Source organism: Bombina bombina, chromosome 2, assembly GCF_027579735.1.
Source record: "Bombina bombina isolate aBomBom1 chromosome 2, aBomBom1.pri, whole genome shotgun sequence".
Taxonomy (NCBI): domain Eukaryota; kingdom Metazoa; phylum Chordata; class Amphibia; order Anura; family Bombinatoridae; genus Bombina; species Bombina bombina.
Genome location: NC_069500.1, coordinates 1288241552 through 1288264591, shown reverse-complemented (window position 1 = coordinate 1288264591; position 23040 = coordinate 1288241552). Strand labels below are relative to the sequence as shown.

At 39.6% G+C, this 23040-nt stretch overlaps 1 protein-coding gene across 2 annotated transcripts in view; it reads left to right on the top strand.

Annotated features, from left to right (window-relative positions):
* LOC128650283 (uncharacterized) overlaps positions 1 to 23040 on the top strand; it is a 422276-nt gene that overhangs the window by 229795 nt on the left and 169441 nt on the right. For both annotated transcript variants that reach the window (XM_053704109.1, XM_053704108.1), the window contains exons 11-13: positions 4172 to 4318; positions 10654 to 10767; positions 12604 to 12690. In XM_053704109.1, the coding sequence (XP_053560084.1) occupies positions 4172 to 4318; positions 10654 to 10767; positions 12604 to 12690 (348 nt within the window). The remainder of the gene's footprint in view (positions 1 to 4171; positions 4319 to 10653; positions 10768 to 12603; positions 12691 to 23040) is intronic.

Below are 23040 nucleotides of genomic sequence, written 5' to 3'. Positions count from 1 at the left end.
TAAAAATAATTATAAAGATTGACAACTATACAATACAAATTTAAAATATAGATTACTCTCTAATTACAGTCGACAAATTGGGCGCAATTTATGTACATGGAAATGAGAGACAAATTAGACGCCAGTTATGCTGTAAGTACAATGCTGATATTACTGCCTTTTATATATGTCTAGACTGGCGTCTAGATTGACTTTCCTATTGTTTTGTACCTTGCCCGCCACCTAAAAGGTGGCGAGGCAAAAATAACGAGGTGGGAGCGGAAATTGTAGCGAGCGGACAAATAGATTTTTTAGTACATTCGTTTTTGGCGAGTTGGTGGTCAAATGTGTCTAATTACAGTGAAAAATGGAGCGGTAGCGAGGTTTGGCGGATAAGTACGCTCGCAATTTTAAAGATGCAAGTTTTAACATAATTGACAGCTTTGTACATATCAGTTTGCGAATTTTGACGCGAGATTTGTTGCGGGTAGCTCGCTGACTGCTTAGTACATGGAGCCCCAAAAGTGTAGGAGTTAGTTTAAAATAGAGCAAATAGAGCAACTAGTTTCAAAATGTAATATCTTTTTCAAGCTCTTTAGAGCTTGAAAAAGATATTACATTTTGAAACTAGTCTTTAGAGCTTGAAAAAGATATTACATTTTGAAACTAGTTGCTCTATTTGCTCTATTTTAAACTAACTCCTACACCTTTGGAGTATTTTATTTGTGCAGATATCTTGTGGCTGAATAACCCTCTGCTAGGTGTTTTTTGTGCAGTATTGGCCATTATAAACAGGCCTTGGGAGCGAGAATGCATATCCTGTAAAAGAAAGCTGCAAAAAATTCACTGGGTTTCTAGCCTAGTATATCTAATTGCTTTTCCCTGTTAAAGCTTTTCTGTTTCCAGTGGCCATTGGTTACTATTGGAAGGTGTGTCCACAGATCGTTGGTTCAAGTTTGGAGGCCGGTTGCTGCTTATTATTATGTAAGTACGGATGTAACTTCCCCTGCTATTTGCTGTGTGACATTTACTAAGAGGATTCCTTGTCCGTAGGGGAAATACCATCATTGGCTGCGACTGCCTCTTTTGTCCTGGGAACGCCCCTCTTACAACTATACACAGAACAGCATCCTTGTATGAGCGTGGGTCCACATAGTAACAAGCCGAAAAATCGTCCACTCCTGGGAACTGTTTCTTATGCATGAACTTTTGGTTTAAGGAGTTTTTTATACTAATTTTCTTTTTTCCTTAATTTTGTGATTTATTATTGTATGTCTTGAATAGGTCGACCTATATTGTAATAAAGTTTTTTATATATAGATATGCAATTCTAGTATTTGTTGCTGGCATCTTCTATAGAATTGAATTTTTTCACATAGAATTTTTTTCATATATAATTTTTTCCAATTTTGAAAAGATTTTTTTCACACATAATTCATAATTCACAATTTATATTTACATGTATTATACATATTGCCTATTATAGTAGTATCATATTAGTATCAGGTTAGGTGTTTTATTATTATATATATTCTATAATCCTTACTCTTAAGCTGGTTTCAGCGCTCCCTAGTGCTTTGTATTTTGTATTGATTAGTCCTGTAGGTCTTTGAGGGTAACCTATTTTTTCTAGTTGGAGTTTGTAGTAATTTATATTTTTTGGCGCTGGTCACTTAAGTCTATTTTTTGAAGATAGAAGACGTCCCCGAGATGGATGAAGGTGTCGCTGCTTGAATGAAGACTTCTCACTGCCTGGATGAAGACTTCTCGCCGCCTGGATGAAGACTTCTCGCCGCCTGGATGGAGATGGATGTCTGAACTTCAGAACCGCGAGTAGATATTCTGGCGCTAGTGTTAGGTTTTATTTTAATTTTTTTGGGTTGTTTTTTTTTTTTTAGATTAGGGTTTGGGCTATTTGTAGGGCAATGAAAAAGAGCTGAATGCCCTTTTAAGGGCAATGCCCATACATATGCCCCTTTAGGGGCAATGGGTAGCTTAGTTTTTTTTTTTAGAGTTAGTTTTTTTTTTATTTTGGGGGGTTTGTTGGGTGGTTGGTTTTACTGTTGGGGCGACTTTGTATTTTTTTGACAGGTAAAAGAGCTGTTTAACTTAAGGCAATGCCCTACAAAGGCCCTTTTAAAGGCTATTGGTAGTTTATTGTAGGCTAGGGGGTGTTTTTATTTTGGTGGGGCTTTTTTATTTTTATAGGGCTATTAGATTAGGTGTAATTGTTTTTATTTTTGATAATTTAGTTTATTATTTTTGTAAGCTTACTGTTGAATTTGTTTGTCGTAGTGTTAGGTTTTTTAAATTGGTAATTTAGTTTTTTTAATTGGTATTTTTTTTTTTTTTTTTTTTTAGAATAGTAAGGTTAGGTTAATTTTTATTTCACAGGTAACAAGGCCGGATTGGACTACCAGGATACCAGGAAATTTCCCGGTGGGCTGCAACAGCTGGGGCTGTAAAGCTACAATTTAAAGGGTAATTAATGGATGTAATTGGGTTGCAGGGTGTCTATATAACAACAATCTGGTCCTTTTGTGTAATACAAACTAAAATAATATAATTCTGAAAATAAATATTGGGGGGAAGAGTATCCCAGTAATCTCTTTTAAAAAAAGTGGAGGGCGCATTATACTGAGTCAACAGAAAATAGGTGTGGTCCCAAATTTTCCAGGGCTGCTTTTTATTCCCAATCCGTTCCTGAGAGGTAAGTTTTTATTTATTTAAAGATAATAAATATTATGTTATATTGTATTTTTAATTTAAAGTTAGGGGGTGTTAGGTTTAGGGGTTAATAGTTTAATTTAGTGTTTTGGGAAGTGGGGGGCCGGCGGTTTAGGGGTTCATAGGTTTATTTAGTGGTGCCGATGTAGGAGGCTGGAGGTTTAGGGGTTAATAGTTTAATTTAGTGTTTTGGGAAGTGGGGGGCCGGCGGTTTAGGGGTTAATAGGTTTATTTAGTGGTGCCGATGTAGGAGGCTGGAGGTTTAGGGGTTAATAACTTTATTATAGTGGCGGCGATGTCTGGGAGAGCAGCGGAATAGGCATTAATTGCTTTATTATAGTGGCGGCGATGTCGGGGATCGGCGGAATAGGGGTTAATAACTTTATTATAGTGGCGGCGATGTTGGGGAGTAATGGAATAGGGGTTAATAAGTTTTAAATAGTGTTTAGGATGCGGGAGGGTGGCGGTTTAGGGGTTAATAGGTAGTTTATGGGTGTTAGTGTACTTTGTAAAAGTTTAGTTACAAGTTTTGTGAAACATTTTTGTTTTGCAAAACCCATAACTACTGCTTTCAGATGGTGGTATGGATTGTGTCGGTATAGGCTGTAATGCTAGCATTTTAGCTGGAACGCACAACCTGTAATACTGGCTCTATGGAAATCCCACGCAAAAATGTCATTTTTTTGAGTGCGGGATGGAAGTTGCGTTACAGGCTAAAATGCTTGCGGTATAGCTTTACCGACACGACTCCTAATAGCTCTGTTACTGCTTTTACGCTGAAATTGCCATTTTTTCAGAGTTAAAAGCCGTAACGCAAAACTCGTAATCTAGATGTTTATTAGGTATATTGCCTTGTGGGGGGCTGGCGGTTTAGGGGTTAATAGGTTAATTAGATGCTTTGCGATGTGGAGTTTGGTGGATTAGGGGTTAATATACTTTATTAGTTATTGCAGTGGGGGGTGGCGGTTGACATTAGATAGATATTGCGCATGCGTTAGGTGTTTGTTATTACTTTCAGGGAGTTATGGTGCTCACATATTCAGCGCAAAGGTTTGCTGCGCCTGCCTATGTGTGGCGAGGTGAAAATGGAGTAAAATGTCTCCATTTTTGCCGTGTAAGTCCTTGCGCTGAATATACGATACCGATTTGCGACGCGGTTGTTAGTTTATGGGAGTAAAATTAGCGGGCGACGGATGAAATATACGCGCCATATTTATAAGTGGCACCGTATATGTGATTGCAATACCGGACTAAAAACTGGCGACGCAGGCTTTTGCGGGCAACGCTGTATATGTAATCTTGCTCCAGGTGTAGCCCATTTACTAAGACTTCTATTCAAGCACAATTTATTTGATGTCATCATTTTTATTTTCTTTATGTCTCATCTATTTTATTTAACCTTGCTTTCTATCCTATGAAGCAAATTCTACTTATCTAATGAATACAACAACCCCATATTTTGCAGGTGGATGGTGTAATCCTAGTGAATGAATTTTCCTTCAAAGTATGTGCAACGGAAGTTAAAAACATGCTCAGTGGAAGTGATTTTATAAAACATTTGAAAAAAGATCCCACTAATTACAAACTGATGCTTCTTTCCTACCCAGAAAAGGTATCGTAGGCATATATTATGATTGTGGTGGTATTTCTCTATTTACAACTGTTGCATATAATGTTTTTGGCAGAATTGAACTCTTTCTAAAGTTATTTTTCTATTTAAGATACATTATAATGCTGTGACGTCTGAGGAACCAGGTTTCATGAGCCTGTAAATTGATTACTGTAATGTTATATTATTTTAGTAAATTAATTCTATTAATCCATTCACAATGTCACATTCGTAAAGGTTTCTGTAAGATTATTTGGGGAATTTTTTCTATCTTGAAGATATTATCACATATTCTTAGCTTTGTAGTTCTCAAAACTGTGAATGTGCGCCGGCAGAAATAATGTGCCTCTTCTTCACAGCAAATAAATTACAAAATAAACATATAAACTAAAAAATAGACTTTAAAGGGACATTTTCATTTATGATTCAGATAGAACATACAATTTTAAATAACTTTAAGATTTACTTCTATTATCACATTTGATTAATTGAGGCCCATTTATCAAGCTCCGTATGGACACCTCCCTGCTGGACGTATTGACACCTCCCTGCTGGCAGCCCATTGGCCGCGAGTCTGCAGCTCTTCAATGCTGAATACGGAGAGCGTATTGCTCTCCGCATTCAGCGAGGTCTTGCGGACCTGATCCGCACTGTCGGATCAGGTCTGCAAGACCTTTAATAAATTGGCCTCATTGTCTTGGTATGATGGAGCAGCAATGCACTACTGGGAGCTAGTGAGTATGAATTCAATATTGCATACTTATGATTTTACATGTTTTTAGCTACTTGACTGCAAAGGACTCCAATGTATATTGTATACATATATATTCATGTGTTTATATGTGTATATATGTCTGTAAATGCATATATACACATATAAATACATATATGTATATGTATGTATCTCTATGTTAAAGCCATTTGCAGTCTTTTTTTCTAACACTTGAGACCTCATATCTTTGAGTCCTTATAACTTTGTTATGCAATATTTTGTTTAATTCATTTTTTATTAGACAGTGTTATTATGAGTGTAACTGTACTGTTGATTGTATTTTTGATGTGTTTAGGGCAACTTTTTTCTCTTGTGTAATAGTTAAACAGAGCTCTGAAGCTGCACTATCCCTACGCTTGTTAAATTCAGTTGTCCTCCGGCAAACACATTTATTGTCAACTTAATACGTAACGTAATATGTGTGCAATCATTCATGATAAACCCACTGTCGCTCGTGAGCAACAGTTAGCGAACCAGTCTAGCGCATTCTAGGTGTGTACAATTGGAAACCAGACTTCCTCAATCATCAGTAACTTCACCCCGGCAAATGGTCCTTGAATCAGGAGGTATTTGATCAGATTGTGAATCGTTGGGGAAGGTCAGACATAGACCCTCTATAATTACAAGCTGCCCCAGTATTGTGCAAGATCTTGAGATCCACAAGCATGTTACAAGACATTTATCACAAAATCTGGAAAGTTTTCTTTTCCTAATTTGAGTCTAAGAATTACAGATGGAACTTTTTCAGAATTCTTTGAATTCTTACATATTTGAAGGGGTTGTATAAGGGTTTATCAGCCAGTTCCCTTAAAGGGTAAATTTCTGCCATTTCAGTCTTGACATTTAAGCCTTTGGGGTACATTTACCAAGCAATGGATGCTGCTTATTCTGAACAAGCCTTCTGCACGTTCGTGATGATTGAAACCCTCTGCTAGCGGCCAATTGACACCCCCTGCTAGCGGCAGAAATGCTTGTGCAATGATAAACTCAGACAGCGTATGCTGTTGGCATTTAGTGATGCAGGGCGGGCTAAGACCAGCTATCAGGCTATCAGGCTGCTTCCCCTTCGGGGAACCTTAACTTGGTTTTGAAGGTTCTTAGGGCTCCGCTATTTGAACCTATGCATTGTTTCTCACATCATAAACCATCTTAATAAACTTATTTTGACCAACGGCTAAAATTTTAGACTTTAATTAAGGATGATTACATGTATGGCTTAAGGAAATTTTTTTGTAAGCGTCAACTCTTCTCCATCTTGATAGAAATTGGAACAGACTAGTTGATCAGGTAGACCTTAGGCTCATCTAGTGCAGGGAGAGATGAGACATTATTAACAACTTTAGCAGTGCCTTTACTAAATGAAAAAGTTGGTCTTCTTTGCATATTTGCATAACCAGGCAGTGGTTGCTGATAAACAGGTGCCTGCTTTTACATGTTTTTTTATCCCACTCTAATTCATGGACTTCTCAGCATGGGTATTAGTTCCCAAAAGTAAGATGTTGTGGAGTCACAACCATTAGAAAGAAAACTTAATTTATTCTGTCCTGATAAATTGATTTCCTGCTTGGTTATTAGAGTCTATGATCCTGTCAGGTTTGCTTGATGGTTGCCGCAGTTTTAGTTTGCAACTTTTTACCCTACTTTCTTTCCTTCTTTTTCTTCCTATCCTTGGCTATATGCACTACTGGGAAGGAAGGTGGGAGAGATACTTAAAGCTCTGGTGTAGTCTTTGCCTCCTCCTTGTGGCCAGGTTATGTAATTCCCAAGAGTAAGGTTTTGTGAACTCTCACAACCAAGAAAGAAATTAATTTATCAGGTAAGAATAAATTATTATTTTTTCCTTTATAGGTTGATTACACTTGCTATTTAAGATTTATGGGATATATCTTTATGCCTATCTACCCTCAGTTTTTCTTAAAGTTTTGGAGTCATGTCTGTACCCCCATCTAATATGACAGACCCATTGTAAAAGACCCCTAGAGAACATAATGCAGTCTAGGAACATACTACAGTCCATTATCCCTGTTTACACTGCAAAACTGTTCCAGTGGACCAATTTAACCAGTTGTGTACTAATTATGTCCCACACCTCCAGGTCTCAAACCATAATCCTGTCAGTATGGCACCTGACAGACATTTAGTGCCCATGTCTATTTATGTGGCTCAAGGGGATTCCACAAATTTTTCTCCAGAGTTTAAATCAAGTCTTCAAAAGACTATGATGGAGCTTCTGTGGCCATCCCCAAACCAAATAAGCATAAGTGAAAATCTGGAGATTTACCTCACACCAACTGCAATATGCAGGGTCCTGTACCCCAGGCTCAATTATCACCTGCCTTACAAAGATTTGACTCGGCTGAGTCTCTTTCTGAAGGCTCTAAGGGTGAAATTTCCTCTGAAGATCCTGAACCAACTGAGTAGGCGTCTGATTCTACTTTAGGAAGTTTTTCATACCTTAGAGCTATCAAAACCGAAACCTGAGGATTCCAAGCCAGTAAAAAAACTGAATCAGGTATTTAAAGCTCCGCCCAAAGTGTCTAAAACATTTGAAGCACCAGATTTGGTCACAGATTATATAGTCAAAGAGTGGAAGAAAACAGGCATTCCTTTTTCACCTTCTTACAGGTTCAAAATGTATCAACTTTCAAAAAATAATTTAACAGCTTGGAAAAGAGTTCCTAAGGTTTATGGGCCTATTTACACTTTAGCGAGATGTGCTATTATTCCTATGGAGGATAGTTCTTTGTTTCAGGATCAGATGGACCACAAATCTAAATCCTTACTTAGAAAATTATTTTCCCAGACAGCTCTTCAGCTTAGACTTGCAGTAGTGATCACCTGCGTGGCCGCAGAGGTGGCTTTCTGTTATGATTTTCTTTATCAGCTGGTCTCTGATCTATCTTCTGAGGATATTTACAACTGCATTGGCTAATGATTTAATTTGTGATGTGGTATTTGTCATCATTAAAAATGATATCAAGAACATGTCCATTGCAGTTTTATTAAGAAGAGCCTCATGGCTTAAATCTTGGTCAGTTGATATGGTCTCAAAGAATAGGTTGCTGCCGGTCCCTTTAAAAGGGAAGATGCTTTTTGGATCAGAATTGGATTCTATTATCAAGATGGTCACCAGGGGAAAATGGACTTTTCTACCTCAGGACAATAAGTCTAAGGCGAAGTACAAACAAACAAATCATTTTAGTTCCTTTCACTCCTCAAAGTCCCACTCCAACCCAAAAGTCTGATTCCTCCAAACCTCCCTGGATGTCAGTATGTTCTTCAACAAACAGACAAAAAACGTCCAATTCCAATCAGAAATATGTATGAAGGGACAGCCCCCTGTCCAGAAGATCTTCTGGTAGAGAGAAGATTGATTGGGTTTCAGAAGGCCTGGTCTTAACCAGTTCAGGATCCCTGGGTGCTCAATATCATATGCCACGGTTATCACATAGGCTTTCGCACCAGACCTCACTGGGAATGGTTCCATCTGTCTCATGTTACCAGAGATCTTTTAAAGGCAGCTGCCTTTGTCCAATGTGTTTCAGACTTAGAAGACATGGAAATTATTTAACCTGTACCAATCTCTCAAAAAGGACAGGGTTTCTATTCCAACCTCTTCATTGTTCCAAATACGTAGGGAAACTACCATCCTATCCTGGACCGGGATTTCGAAGCCTGTCTGAAGGCATGTTTGATATGGACCACATCATGCACTTTGTGACTTTTTTGTTTTATAGATACTTTTTATTTACATGGTTTGTAGAAATGTTGTTGTTTACCTTTCTTTCTATCGAGGGAATATCTTTTTTTATTTGCTATGGATGTAAGTACATAGTTGTGCTAGTCAATATATATCTATCTTACATTGCGGTTTATGTTATGACTATTTAACTTACCCAGATATAAGGCAGTATTTATACAGAAAGCCCTAATGATTGTATATAATGTATACTTATAACTGAACTAGTGCCTGCCTAATATAAAATTACTTTTGTTTGCTAGCTAAATACTCTTGGAGAGTTTTAGATGACATACACTATAGGGCTGCATCATATTTGTGTAACTGCTCCAATACACAAGTTGTTTAAGTTATGAGCTTCAGTTGTAACGGTACTGAATGTTTTAATATGGTTGCCATTTGTGTTATATAATGCTAGTTTTTCACACTGATTATTTGACAAAGGCCAAAAAGAGTCTTGTTTAGCTCCTGATTTTTTATTTCATATCTTTTATATAATGGGTGCAAGAGTGGCCCTAATTGCTTAATCCCCTATAAGCCCTTCTATTTAGTAATCTTAGTCTAGGAGACCACTAATTTACATTAGGGGTCATTTTTTAAAAATTCTTTAATAGCCTAGGGGGTTTATAAAGTGTTATTTATATAAATGTGTGGGGTGTGCCTACAGCTAGAGCACTGTGGATTCATGATACATATTATTTTATGATCATCTAACCTCTAATTATACTATTATGTATTTGGAACCATATTTTTTTTATATAGCATAGCTTATTAGTCTCAGAGTCCAAGACTGAATAACATCTGTCGCATCGCACTATACTTCAAGATAATGGGGCCTATCTATCAAGCTCCGAAAGGAGCTTGACGGCCCGTGTTTCTGGCGAGTCTTCAGACTCGCCAGAAACAGCAGTTATGAAGCAGCGGTCACAAAGACCGCTGCTCCATAACCCTGTCCGCCTGCTCTGAGCAGGCGGACAGGAATCGCAACAATTCAACCCGATCGAGTACGATCGGGTTGATTGACAGCTCCCTGCTGGCGGCCCATTGGCCGCGAGTCTGCAGGGGGTGGCGTTGCACCAGCAGCTCTTGTAAGCTGCTGGTGCAATGTTAAATGCAGAGAGTGTATTGCTCTCCGCATTCAGCGATGTCTTGCGGACCTGATCCGCACTGTCGGATCATGTCCGCAAGACATTTCTTAAATATGCCTCAATTACTTCACTTTTAAGTAAGCATCCTTCCAGTTGATGCCTGCATCTCTTTTGTATAAAATATAATATTGATTATTTTAATTTGTAGGTCCAAAAGTGACCCTTTATGTTTTTTCCCCATGCAATTCCCCTTTTAGATAGATATCACTTTAAGGGTTTGTGAGAGGTCTGGTTTCATCTTTAGGAGATATAACTTTATCGCACAGTCCACTCTGTTATACTTTAGGGGGGCTGTATCTATGTTATTATGATGGGAAAAGAATGATGTATACTTAATACAGTATATAATTATTTGGATAATATTATTTTATATTCATATTGTAATTGTTGAGTGTGCTTTATATCTCTGCAGAATATTTATTTGAAGTGACTACCCAATACCATATTTTTTTCTTTGTAGATTTTTTTGAAATATGTAATGCAATCTGATTGTTGTGACTTGTTTAGAATCACAATAAAAATAATAATAATAATTAAAAAAACAATGCTAGGACAATGTTGTCTTCTAATTGTAGAAATAGTGTTTTTCTTGGATCTGAACACGCTGTATATTAGGTTGCATGGGGCTCACAGGATAGGCAAAGACATGTGATTTCAACACTTTTGCTATATTTTGTAGAGCAACAAGTGGCAGTTTGGAAAATATGATGATAAAGAAATAAAAAAAGTGGAGAATGAGGAGAGAAAGAAGAGAATTGAAGAACTGAAGACTATAAGCAAAGTTATAAAAATGGTAAGCTCTATGATTGGAAATATTTGTTGTCAATGTGTTATGGCAGCAGAGTATTAGCAGAACATAACATAGTAGTTAGTAGCTGGGCCTAACTCAATAGGCATTGGACAGTGGATAGAACACAGTGTCAGAGTGTTAGCTCTAGGCAAGTCAGATAGGAACCCAGGGAAATAGCCCTGGCACATTGTTGGTACATAGAGTAGGAATATATATTTTGACAACCTAAAGCAGCAGCGCAAATGGACAAAAAAGTAGGCAGGCTGATTCTCAAGGGTAGCAGCATAGGAGCCTTGACATATTACTAGTGTGTGTGTATATATATATATATATATATATGAATACACAAGATGTATAGAGATGGCGCAGCGTGAGCAAGGTGATGAGTATAATAGCCTATTTAAGGGCTATAAATAATGTATAGATCAATACTTAAGAATAACATATGTTCAAACAATAAATGCAAAAATAGTACAGTACATTAATATAAAGTACTAAGGTTATAGCAATTTAGGACACAGATTAGGAAGTACACCAGGGTAGCACCTATATGTTCATAAGGTAATCAAAAGTTCCTTTAAGTGTCCCAACGTAGCAGGCAAATGAAAAATTCAAATTTCAACTTCTTCCAATCTTGTATGTATCCCCCTAAGGGTATGCACTTACATTAAAAACCCTCAATCGAATGAGGTAAGGATGATTCAGTAATGCTGGACAAGTATGTCGCCTCTAGGATATACAGCCACTGGCAGATGAAACTTTCTTTCTATATTGGGTGCTTGTGCCCTTCTTGGTGTCCTGGTATATGGAAACTTTCGATTCTCAATCACTGCAGGGAATGTATTGTTATCCTTTGATAGCCATCACCCTAAAAAAATTAATTGAAAATATCCCTTACGGTTAATTGTACGGATTTCAGTCAGTTTGAATCAGAAGTAAATAATAGCCTGACTCACTCACCCAGCAATGCACAGGAAGTAAATAGGAGGGGAACATTTTGACAGCTTTGAGTAGCAGCAGGAGCTGGAGGTCAGGCAGGCGTGCTGGTCATCCAGGGCAGCAGCACAGATTGTTGGTACATACATATATAGAGTAAGAGTATATATATTCACAATTTGGAGAGGTACAAATAGGCAGAAAAGCAGAGAGGCCGAACACCCAGGACAGTAGAGGAGCAGCTATATATGGTGCCTAATACTAGAACCTACCTCCCATGTCACTATCTATGAGGTAATGAGAAAACATAATAATACAGAACTTTTCACGGTCCAGGCAGTGGCTACTGAGCTTGGGGTGATTACAACAACCACACAGTGTGCACTATCATCTGTCTAAGTTCTACCAGTATGACAATTGATGCCTATATGTAGTGTATGCTATGCTGTACTTATGGCAGCAACATATAAATTACTTAATGGCCACAAAGTAAATAATGTGACAGACATATAAGAATTTGTTTTCACACCTACTAATCACCATTTGCACCATTGGTATAAACATTGTTGCAAACACTGTTGCCAGATGACACATGTGCGCTCCTGAGCTAACTGAGCTCATCTGGTATTACTCTTCAACAAAAGGATACAAAGAGAGCTAAGCTAAATTGATAATAGGAAAAAATTGGAAAAGTGATTAAAATGTCATGCTGTATTTACTACATGTAAGAATAATTGTGACTTTACTGTCCCTTCAAAGAAAATGAGTAGTTTGTGTTTATTCTATAAAACTGATATTTTACAGTAAAATAATTTTTTTTTTAACATTTGCCTTTTTTGATAAAAATAATAACAATTGCTAAGTTTTAGTTTTTTATAATGTACAAATGATTTTTTCTTATAGGATCCTTTAGAGGAAACTCTAGCGAACAATATTATGACATCATATATATTGCCAGTCCTGCACACTTCAATCCTTGCACAAAAAGATGTAAGTATACTCTAATTATTGTATGATAAAATTGCACTCTATACAGGTATACCTCGTTTTACAGTGCTTCACTAATACAGCGCTAATATGGAGCTGAAGTTCAACCTCCAAGGAATTTAAAAACTGTACTCATCCTGAGATTGCGAGAAAGGCAACTGGCATTGCAGTGCACCCGCTGGGGCCAATTTATCAATGTCTGGCAGACATGATCCGCTATAGAGGGTCATGTCCGCCAGACATTGCTGAATGCCGACAGCATACGATGTTGGCATTTAACATTGCACAAGCAGTTCTGGTGAACTGCTTGTGCAATGCCGCCCTCTGCAGATTTGCTTGCAGGGGGTGTCAATTAACCTGATCGTATCCGATTGGGTTGATTGCTGTCCATTGCCTCATAGGCGGCAAACTAGTTGAGCAGCATTCTTAAGACCGCTGCTTCTTAACTTATGTTTCCGGCGAGCCTGAAGGCTCGCGTGGAAACAGGAGCATCAGGGGCCATTGACCAGCTGCCAAGGAGTTTCTAACTGCACCTGCAACTTTAACTTTGGTACACACACTAGTTAGTATCTGTAACCACTATCCTGTGCAAAAGTAACCTAGTTACTTCTACGCCCCCCCCTTTTATATATAATCGCCTCTACCGAATCCCCCCATTCTAATAACCCCCTTACACATTAGCATTTGGGCTGGGTAGACTCACTACAAAAATTGAATCTGTCCACTTTTCTGATTTGATAATCACATTCACTGATCAGAAGGTTGGCCAGACCTAAATTCAAGAGTAAACATGCCAATTACAAATCCTGATTGATTAGTAGATGATTCTGCAAAGGCAGAACAGAAAGTGCACGGAACATAAGCTGTACAATATTACAGAGGAGCTTTTATGCTTTTTTTCACTAACCAAATAGAGAGAACAAACCAGAGAGGAATTCTGGCCAAGCAAATGACATCATTGATACTATGTGATGTGCATGATCGAAAAATTTGTTTCGGTTCGGATCGATTCTGATTTTTTCGAATTTCGTTTCGGATTGATTCAAATTCGGAAAAATTTGAATGAATTTGTTTCGGATTCGTTTTGGATTCATTCGGATTCGAAAAAAATCGGCTGGATTCGGTTCGATTCAGTTCGGTTCGGAAATTTGGAATTTCAGTATGTGTTAGGTGGGATATGCTGTGTATTAGACTAGTATTATGTACTATATATTAGGTGTAACCCATTGCAGAGTGATATAACCTAATATACTGTACAATACTAGTGTAATCCATGGCCATCCGAATTTACCGAATAAATCCGAACTAATTCAGATTTATTCAGTAAATTCGGCAGTATTTTGATTCGGAAATTCGAATCGATCCGAATCTCCGAATTTGCCGAATTTCCCAATCGATCCGAAACGAATCGCACATGTCTATGTGATACATCACAAATTCTATGATGAGTAAGCCTTTGCTTAACCTTACAAACAAAACTGCCATTTAACTTCTCATTGTTCTGAGCCCTGACATTGTGATTCTACCTAGTTCCTGTGTCTGTGTGGATTTCTTGTTGCTGACTTGTGGCTTGTTCATGATTTTGTTACTTGGGTTGTTTTGTGTACTATTGCTTCCTGCCTGTTGCTGATCATAGCCTGCTCCTGGCCTAGCTTGTTGGACTTGTTGATTCTTGCTGAGTCATTGCTGACTCTGAAACTGTCAGTGCTTGAAAAACAAGAGGTGAAAAATAGAGCGCAAACTTTAATCAAGTGGAGTTTCTTAACAAAGGACAATGTACATGTTAGAGGATTCCCACTGAACGCTGCTAACCCGCGTCTCCAGATCACACGAGTGACTGCTAACTCGTGACCTCAGGACACCCCACTCTAGGACCAGCAAAGTCAGATGATCAAAGATCTAGTTCGGAAAGCCTCTATGCATTTCTCCCGGACTGTGGCTGGGCTTTTTTTTAAGAGGGTAATGAGACATATTGTCGGTGTCTGCAATACCAGTGCACATTGTACCAGTAAGTGTGTGCACTGTCATCGCAGCACCAGCATACCTAGTCTCCAGCCTGTCACAGCAGCACCAGCATACCCAGTTTTCAGCCTGTCACAGCAGCACTAGAGCATACCCAGTCTTTAGCCTGTCACGGCAGCACTAGAGTATACCCAGTCTCCAGCCTGTCACAGCAGCACCAGCATACCCAGTCTTCAGCCTGTCACAGCAGCACTAGAGCATACCCAGTCTTTAGCCTGTCACGGCAGCACTAGAGTATACCCAGTCTCCAGCCTGTCACAGCAGCACCAGCATACCCAGTCTTCAGCCTGTCACGGCAGCACTACAGCATACACAGTCTTTAGCCTGTCACAGCAGCACTAGAGCATACACAGTCTTTAGCATGTCACAGCAGCACTAGAGCATACCCAGTCTTTAGCCTGTCACAGCAGCACTAGAGCATACCCAGTCTTTAGCCTGTCACAGCAGCACTAGAGCATACCCAGTCTTTAGCCTGTCACGGCAGCACTAGAGCATACCCAGTCTTTAGCCTGTCACGGCAGCACTAGAGCATACCCAGTCTCCAGCCTGTCACAGCAGCATCAACATACCTAGTCTCCAGCCTGTCACAGCAGCACTAGAGCATACCCAGTCTTTAGCCTGTCACAGCAGCACTAGAGCATACCCAGTCTCCAGCCTGTCACAGCAGCATCAACATACCTAGTCTCCAGCCTGTCACAGCAGCACTAGAGCATACCCAGTCTTTAGCCTGTCACAGCAGCACTAGAGCATACCCGGTCTCCAGCCTGTCACAGCAGCATCAACATACCTAGTCTCCAGCCTGTCACAGCAGCACTAGAGCATACCCAGTCTCCAGCCTGTCACAGCAGCACTAGAGCATACCCGGTCTCCAGCCTGTCACAGCAGCATCAACATACCTAGTCTCCAGCCTGTCACAGCAGCACCAGCATACCCAGTCTCCAGCCTGTCACAGCAGCACCAGCATACACATTCTTCAGTCTGTCACAGCAGCACCAGCATACCCAGTCTCCAGCCTGTCACAGCAGCACCAGCATACCCAGTCTCCAGCCTGCCACAGCAGCACCAGCATACACAGTCTTCAACTTGTCACATCAGCACCAGCATACCCAGTCTCCAGCCTGTCACAGCAGCACCAGCATACCCAATATCCAGCCTGTCACAGCAGCACCAGCATACCCAGTCTCCAGCCTGTCACAGCAGCACCAGCATACCCAGTCTCCAGCCTGTCACAGCAGCACCAGCATACACAGTCTTCAGCTTGTCACAGCAGCACCAGCATACCCAGTCTCCAGCCTGTCACAGCAGCACCAGCATACCTAGTCTCCAGCCTGTCACAGCAGCACCAGCATACACATTCTTCAAAGAAAAAAAAAAACCTCTGAGGGAGCATATAAGTGAAACGCGACCGCGTCAGGGGCTTCGTGTTCATTAACTGTACTCTGTCAATTTCAGACTATCTACTAAATTGATATTTTTATTTGTTGTTGTAAGATTTGTTGTATCATTTGGGACATGTGGGAAGGATGGGGAAGGGATTTATAGCATATTTAGTGTAAAAAAGTGGCTTATCTACCCTAATATAGGGCAATACAGGACACAGCTCCTAAATAGAGGCTCTTACATTTACCTAATATCATCCCAGATTACGAGTTTTGCGCTAGAGGCTATGCGGTGCTAACAAGCACTTTTCCCTCACCGCTCACTTACCTACAGCGTTGGTATTACGGGTTTTTACAAACCCGTCGTTAAAAGACAAGAAGTGAGCATTGAGCAAAATTTTGCTCATTACCGCACACCAATACCAGCGCTGCTTAAGTCAGCGGTGAGCTGGTCGTACATGCTTGTGCACGATTTCCCCATAGGAATCAGCAGGGAGAGCTGGCTGAGAAAAAGTCTAACACCTGCAAAAAAGCAACGTAAAACTAACTAACGCAGCCCCATTGATTCCTATGGGGAAATAAAATTTATGTCTACACCTAACACCCTAACATGAACCCCGAGTCTAAACACCCCTAATCTTACACTTATTAACCCTAATCTGCCACCCCCGACATCGCCAACACCTACATTATAATTTGAAACCCCTATTCTGCTGCTCCGGACACCGCTGCCACCTACATTATATGTATTAACCCCTAATCTGCTGCCCCCAACATCGCTGACACCTACATACTATTTATGAACCCCTAATCTGACGCCCCCAATGTCCCCGCAACCTACCTACTATTTATTAACCCCTAATCTGCTGCCCCCAACGTCACTGCCACTATATTAAAGTTATTAACCCCTAAACCTAAGTCTAACCCTAACCCTAACACCCCCTAACTTAAACATAATTTAAATAAATCTAAATAAATATTACTATCATTAACTAAATTATTCATATTTAAAACTAAATACTTACCTGTAAAATAAACCCTAAGATAGTTACATTGTAGCTAGTTTAGGGTTTATTTTTATTTTACAGGCAAGTCTGTATTTATTTTAACTAGGTAGAATAGTTATTAAATAGTTATTAACTATTTACTAACTACCTAGCTAAAATAAATACAAAAGTACCTGTAAAATAAAACCTAACATAAGTTACACGAACACCTAACACTACACTGTAATTAAATAAATTAACTAAATTAAATACAATTACCTAAATTAAATTAAATTTGCTAAAGTAAAATGTTACCAAGTTGTTACCACGTATATTATATATATTTCAGACGGTGCCCATCCCACTTTCAAGAGCCTAATTAAATAAACTCCAGGATAATATAAATTCTCTTGTATGGCAGGACAAAATGCCAAGGGTCTCAAAGAAGATTATGTACAGAGATAGACACAATGATGGTTTAAGTGTACCTAATGTGTTATACTATAAACAAGCATCTTTATTAAATAGAATTATAGATTGATGCAAACATATTAAGGATAAGGAATGGGTAAAGTTGGAACACGAGCTGGCAGATACAAAAAGTTTGGGTAGTCAATGTTGGCTGAATAGAAAGCAAAGGACACTCAACAAATCACCCCCAAGTTTAGTATCAGAGACGCTAGAAGTATGGGATCTCATCTTAAAAAACAAAAAGGATATCTCTTTTGTTCCTTCTCCCTTAACCCCTTTACTAGCAAATAATGACTCTCCAGTGGGACATAACACAACCAAAGTAGAGGGCATGGACATATACTGTGGGGTACCTATATACTCAGTCCTAGATAATGGTAAATTGTTGACAAAAACGGAATTAGCAGACAAACATATATATAATTGTCAGAACTGGTATGAATACCTTAAGCTTACACACTATATAAATTACAATAAGTACAAATCAGATACTATCAGGTCACTTACCCCCTTTGAATCCATGTGCTACTCTGCAGACACTTCGAAAAAGGGGCTATCACAGTCATATACATTAATATTAGCTATGCATTCAAAACAACTACCATCTTATACCAAGGTATGGGAGGATGAGCTGCAGAAGACTTTGACACCAAAAGACTGGCAGTTAATATTCCACCAAATGGGGAAAGCCCCATCTTCTATGAATATCACAGAGACCAATATGAAACTACTCACCAGATGGTATCTGACCCAAAAAAAATTATCTAATATTTTCCCAAGCATCAGTAAGTTATGTTGGAGGGGGTGTGATCAGGAAGGAACGCTCTCACATATATGTTGGTAGTGCCCTTTATTAGGACAATACTGGAACGACATACGGATAGAAATAGATAAGTTATTAGCAACCCATTTAGAACATGACCCATTTGTATTTTTATTTAATAGAACCCCCAAAATAAAGTGTAAACTGAGATCAACACTGCTATATATTATGTTAAGCGGTGCTAAACAACTAATTCCAAGGTTATGGAAAAGTTCTAGAATCCCTAATGTTCAGGAGTGGAGAGAACAGGTATCAAGACTATTATCCCTAGAAAAATACCACTACCAGCAAACCAATCGTCTTGAAGAGTATTATTCTGGATTTCTATGGGAAGAATATATAGAGGTAGTAATGGTATAATCTGAATAAGTATAAGTATATATTGGAATTTTAATAGGTAGTAAGAATGATATGATGTCTTAGACTACGACTTTGATAGAAATATCTCATATGACAAGACCAGAGAGTTGTATTTTATTGTGAGTTAAGCCCTCTAGAAAGATAGGAAACAGTTATGCTGTGACAGTCTTATAATATGATCATCAAATATGAAGTCAGGAAGCAACATATTGTTATCTTATTGTTGTATTTTTGCTATGTTTTTGATTTACTTTATGTTTATTTTATTGCTTTGTAAGATGAAAATTCAATAAAAAAAATAAAAAAAAAAGTAATATAAATGAACTCCTATTTAAACACCCTTACTTTGTATATAATATTAGGCAAACAGATTTGAAGATGATTAGAAGTTTCTACATACTCCATGAAGGTTTGAGACTATATAACTGCTAAATCAGAATATGTACTACGAGTGCAAAGATATGGATTTATCATTAAGTTTATTTCTAACTTTTATAAAAATGTACTATATTTCTCCAACATAGGTGTGTCCGGTCCACGGCGTCATCCTTACTTGTGGGATATTCTCTTCCCCAACAGGAAATGGCAAAGAGCCCAGCAAAGCTGGTCACATGATCCCTCCTAGGCTCCGCCTACCCCAGTCATTCTCTTTGCCGTTGTACAGGCAACATCTCCACGGAGATGGCTTAGAGTTTTTTAGTGTTTAACTGTAGTTTTTCATTATTCAATCAAGAGTTTGTTATTTTCAAATAGTGCTGGTATGTACTATTTACTCAGAAACAGAAAAGAGATGAAGAATTCTGTTTGTATGAGGAAAATGATTTTAGCAACCGTAACTAAAATCCATGGCTGTTCCACACAGGACTGTTGAGAGCAATTAACTTCAGTTGGGGGAACAGTGTGCAGTCTCTTGCTGCTTGAGGTATGACACATTCTAACAAGACGATGTAATGCTGGAAGCTGTCATTTTCCCTATGGGATCCGGTAAGCCATTTTTATTAAGATAGTAAATAAGGGCTTCACAAGGGCTTATTAAGACTGTAGACTTTTTCTGGGCTAAATCGATTCATTATTAACACATATTTAGCCTTGAGGAATCATTTATTCTGGGTATTTTGATATGATTATATCGGCAGGCACTGTTTTTGACACCTTATTCTTTAGGGGCTTTCCCTAATCATAGTCAGAGCCTCATTTTCGCGCCGGTAATGGCGCACTTGTTTTTGAGGACAGCATGGCATGCAGCTGCATGTGTGTGGAGCTCTGATACATAGAAAAGTCTTTCTGAAGGCATCATTTGGTATCGTATTCCCCTTTGGGCTTGGTTGGGTCTCAGCAAAGCAGATTCCAGGGACTGTAAAGGGGTTAAATATAAAAACGGCTCCGGTTCCGTTATTTTAAGGGTTAAAGCTTCCAAATTTGGTGTGCAATACTTTTAAGGCTTTAAGACACTGTGGTGAAATTTTGGTGAATTTTGAACAATTCCTTCATACTTTTTCGCAATTGCAGTAATAAAGTGTGTTTAGTTTAAAATTTAAAGTGACAGTAACGGTTTTATTTTAAAACGTTTTTTGTGCTTTGTTATCAAGTTTATGCCTGTTTAACATGTCTGAACTACCAGATAGATTGTGTTCTGAATGTGGGGAAATCAAGGTTCCTTCTCATTTAACTATATGTATTTTATGTCATAAAAAATTTAGTAAAAATGATGCCCAAGATGATTCCTCAAGTGAGGGGAGTAAGCATGGTACTGCATCATCCCCTACTTCGTCTACACCAGTCTTGCCCATACAGGAGGCCCCTAGTACATCTAGTGCGCCAATACTCCTTACTATGCAACATTTAACGGCTGTAATGGATAATTCTATCAAAAACATTTTAGCCAATATGCCCACTTATCAGCGAAAGCGCGACTGCTCTGTTTTAGAAAATTCTGTAGAGCATGAGAACGCTGATGATATGGTTTCTGAAGGGCCCCTACACCAGTCTGAGGGGGCCAGGGAGGTTTTGTCTGAGGGAGAAATTTCAGATTCAGGAAACATTTCTCAACTAGCTGAACCTGATGTGATTAATTTTAAATTTAAGTTGGAACATCTCTGCGCTCTGCTTAAGGAGGTGTTATCCAATTTGGATGATTGTGATTATCTGGTCATTCCAGAACCACTATGTAAAATAGAAAAGTTCTTAGAGGCCCCGGGGCCCCCCGAAGCTTTTCCTATATCCAAGCGGGTGGCGTACATTGTTAGTAAAGAATGGGACAGGCCCGGTATACCTTTAGTACCTTCCCCCATATTTATAAAATTGTTTTCCTATAGTCGACCCCAGAAAGGACTGATGGCAGACAGTCCCCAAGGTCGAGGGGGCGGTTTCTACTCTACACAAGCGCGCCACTATACCCATAGAAGATAGTTGTGCTTTCCAAGATCCTATGGATAAAAAATTAGAAGGTCTGCTAAAGATGTTTGTTCAGCAAGGTTCCCTTCTACATCCAATTGCATGCATTGTCCCTGTCACTGCAGCCGCGTGTTTCTAGTTTGATGAGCTAGGAAAGGCGATTATTAGTAATTCTTCTGCTTATGAGGAGATTATGGACAGAATTCGTGCTCTTAAATTGGCTAATTCTTTCACCCTAGACGCCACCTTGCAATTGGCTAGGTTAGCGGCGAAAAAATTCTGGGTTTTGCTATTGTGGCGCAGAGCGCTTCGGTTAAAATCTTGGACAGCGGATGCGTCTTCCAAGAACAAATTGCTTGACATTCCTTTCAAGGGGAAAATACTCTTTGGCCCTGACTTGAAAGAGATTATCTCTGATATCACTGGGGGCAAGGGCCACGCCCTTCCTCGGGATAGGTCTTTTCAAGACCAAAAATAAACCTAAGTTTAAGCAGGAAGGTAATACTTCTCAAGCCAATCCAGCCTGGAGACCTATGCAAGGCTGGAACATAGGAAAGCAGGCCAGGAAACCTGCCACTGCTACCAAGACAGCATGAAATGCGGGCCCCCGATCCGGGACCGGATCTGGTGGGGGGCAGACTCTCTCTCTTCGCTCAGGCTGGGGCAAGAGATGTTCTGGATCCTTGGGCGTTAGAAATAGTCTCCCAAGGTTATTCTCTGGAGTTCAAGGGGCTTCCTCCTAGGGGGAGGTTCCACAGGTCTCAGTTGTCTTCAGACCACATAAGAAGACAGGCATTCTTACATTGGGTAAAAGACCTGCTAAAAATGGGAGTGATTCATCCTGTTCCATTAGGAGAACAAGGGATGGGGTTCTACTCCAATCTGTTCATAGTTCCCAAAAAAGAGGGAACGTTCAGACCAATCTTCGATCTCAAGATCTTGAACAGGTTTCTCAAGGTTCCATCGTTCAAGATGGAAACCATTCGAACACTTCTTCCTTCCATCCAGGAAGGTCAATTCATGACCAAGGTGGATTTCAAGGATGCGTATCTACATATTCCTATCCACAAGGAACATTATCGGTTCCTAAGGTTTGCATTCCTGGGCAAGCATTTCCAGTTCGTGGCGTTTTCTTTCGGATTAGCCACTGCTCCTAGGTTTTTCTCATAGGTACTAGGGTCCCTTCTGGCGGTGCTAAGACCAAGGGGCATTGCTGTAGTACCTTACTTGGACGACATTCTGATTCGAGCGTCGTCCCTTCCTCAAGTATAGGCTCACACGGACATTGTCCTGGCCTTTCTCAGATCTCACGGATGGAAAGTGAACGTGGAAAAGAGTTCTCTATCTCCGTCAACGAGGGTTCCCTTCTTGGGAACTATAATAGACTCCTTAGAAATGAGGATTTTTCTGACAGAAGCCAGAAAAACAAAACTTCTAGACTCTTGTCGGATACTTCATTCCGTTCCTCTTCCTTCCATAGCGCAGGGCATGGAAGTGATAGGTTTGATGGTAGCGGCACTGGACATAGTTCCTTTTGTGCGCATTCATCTAAGACCATTACAACTGTTCATGCTCAGTCAGTGGAATGGGGACTATTCAGACTTGTCTCCGAAGATACAAGTAAATCAGAGGACCAGAGACTCATTCCGTTGGTGGCTGTCCCTGGACAACCTGTCACAAGGGATGACCTTCTGCAGACCAGAGTGGGTCATTGTCACGACCGACGCCAGTCTGATGGGCTGGGGCGCGGTCTGGGGATCCCTGAAAGCTCAGGGTCTTTGGTCTCGGGTAGACTCTCTTCTACCGATAAATATTCTGGAACTGAGAGCGATATTCAATGCTCTCAAAGCTTGGCCTCAGCTAGCGAGGGCCAAGTTCATACATCAACCATCAGGGGGGAACAAGGAGTTCCCTAGCG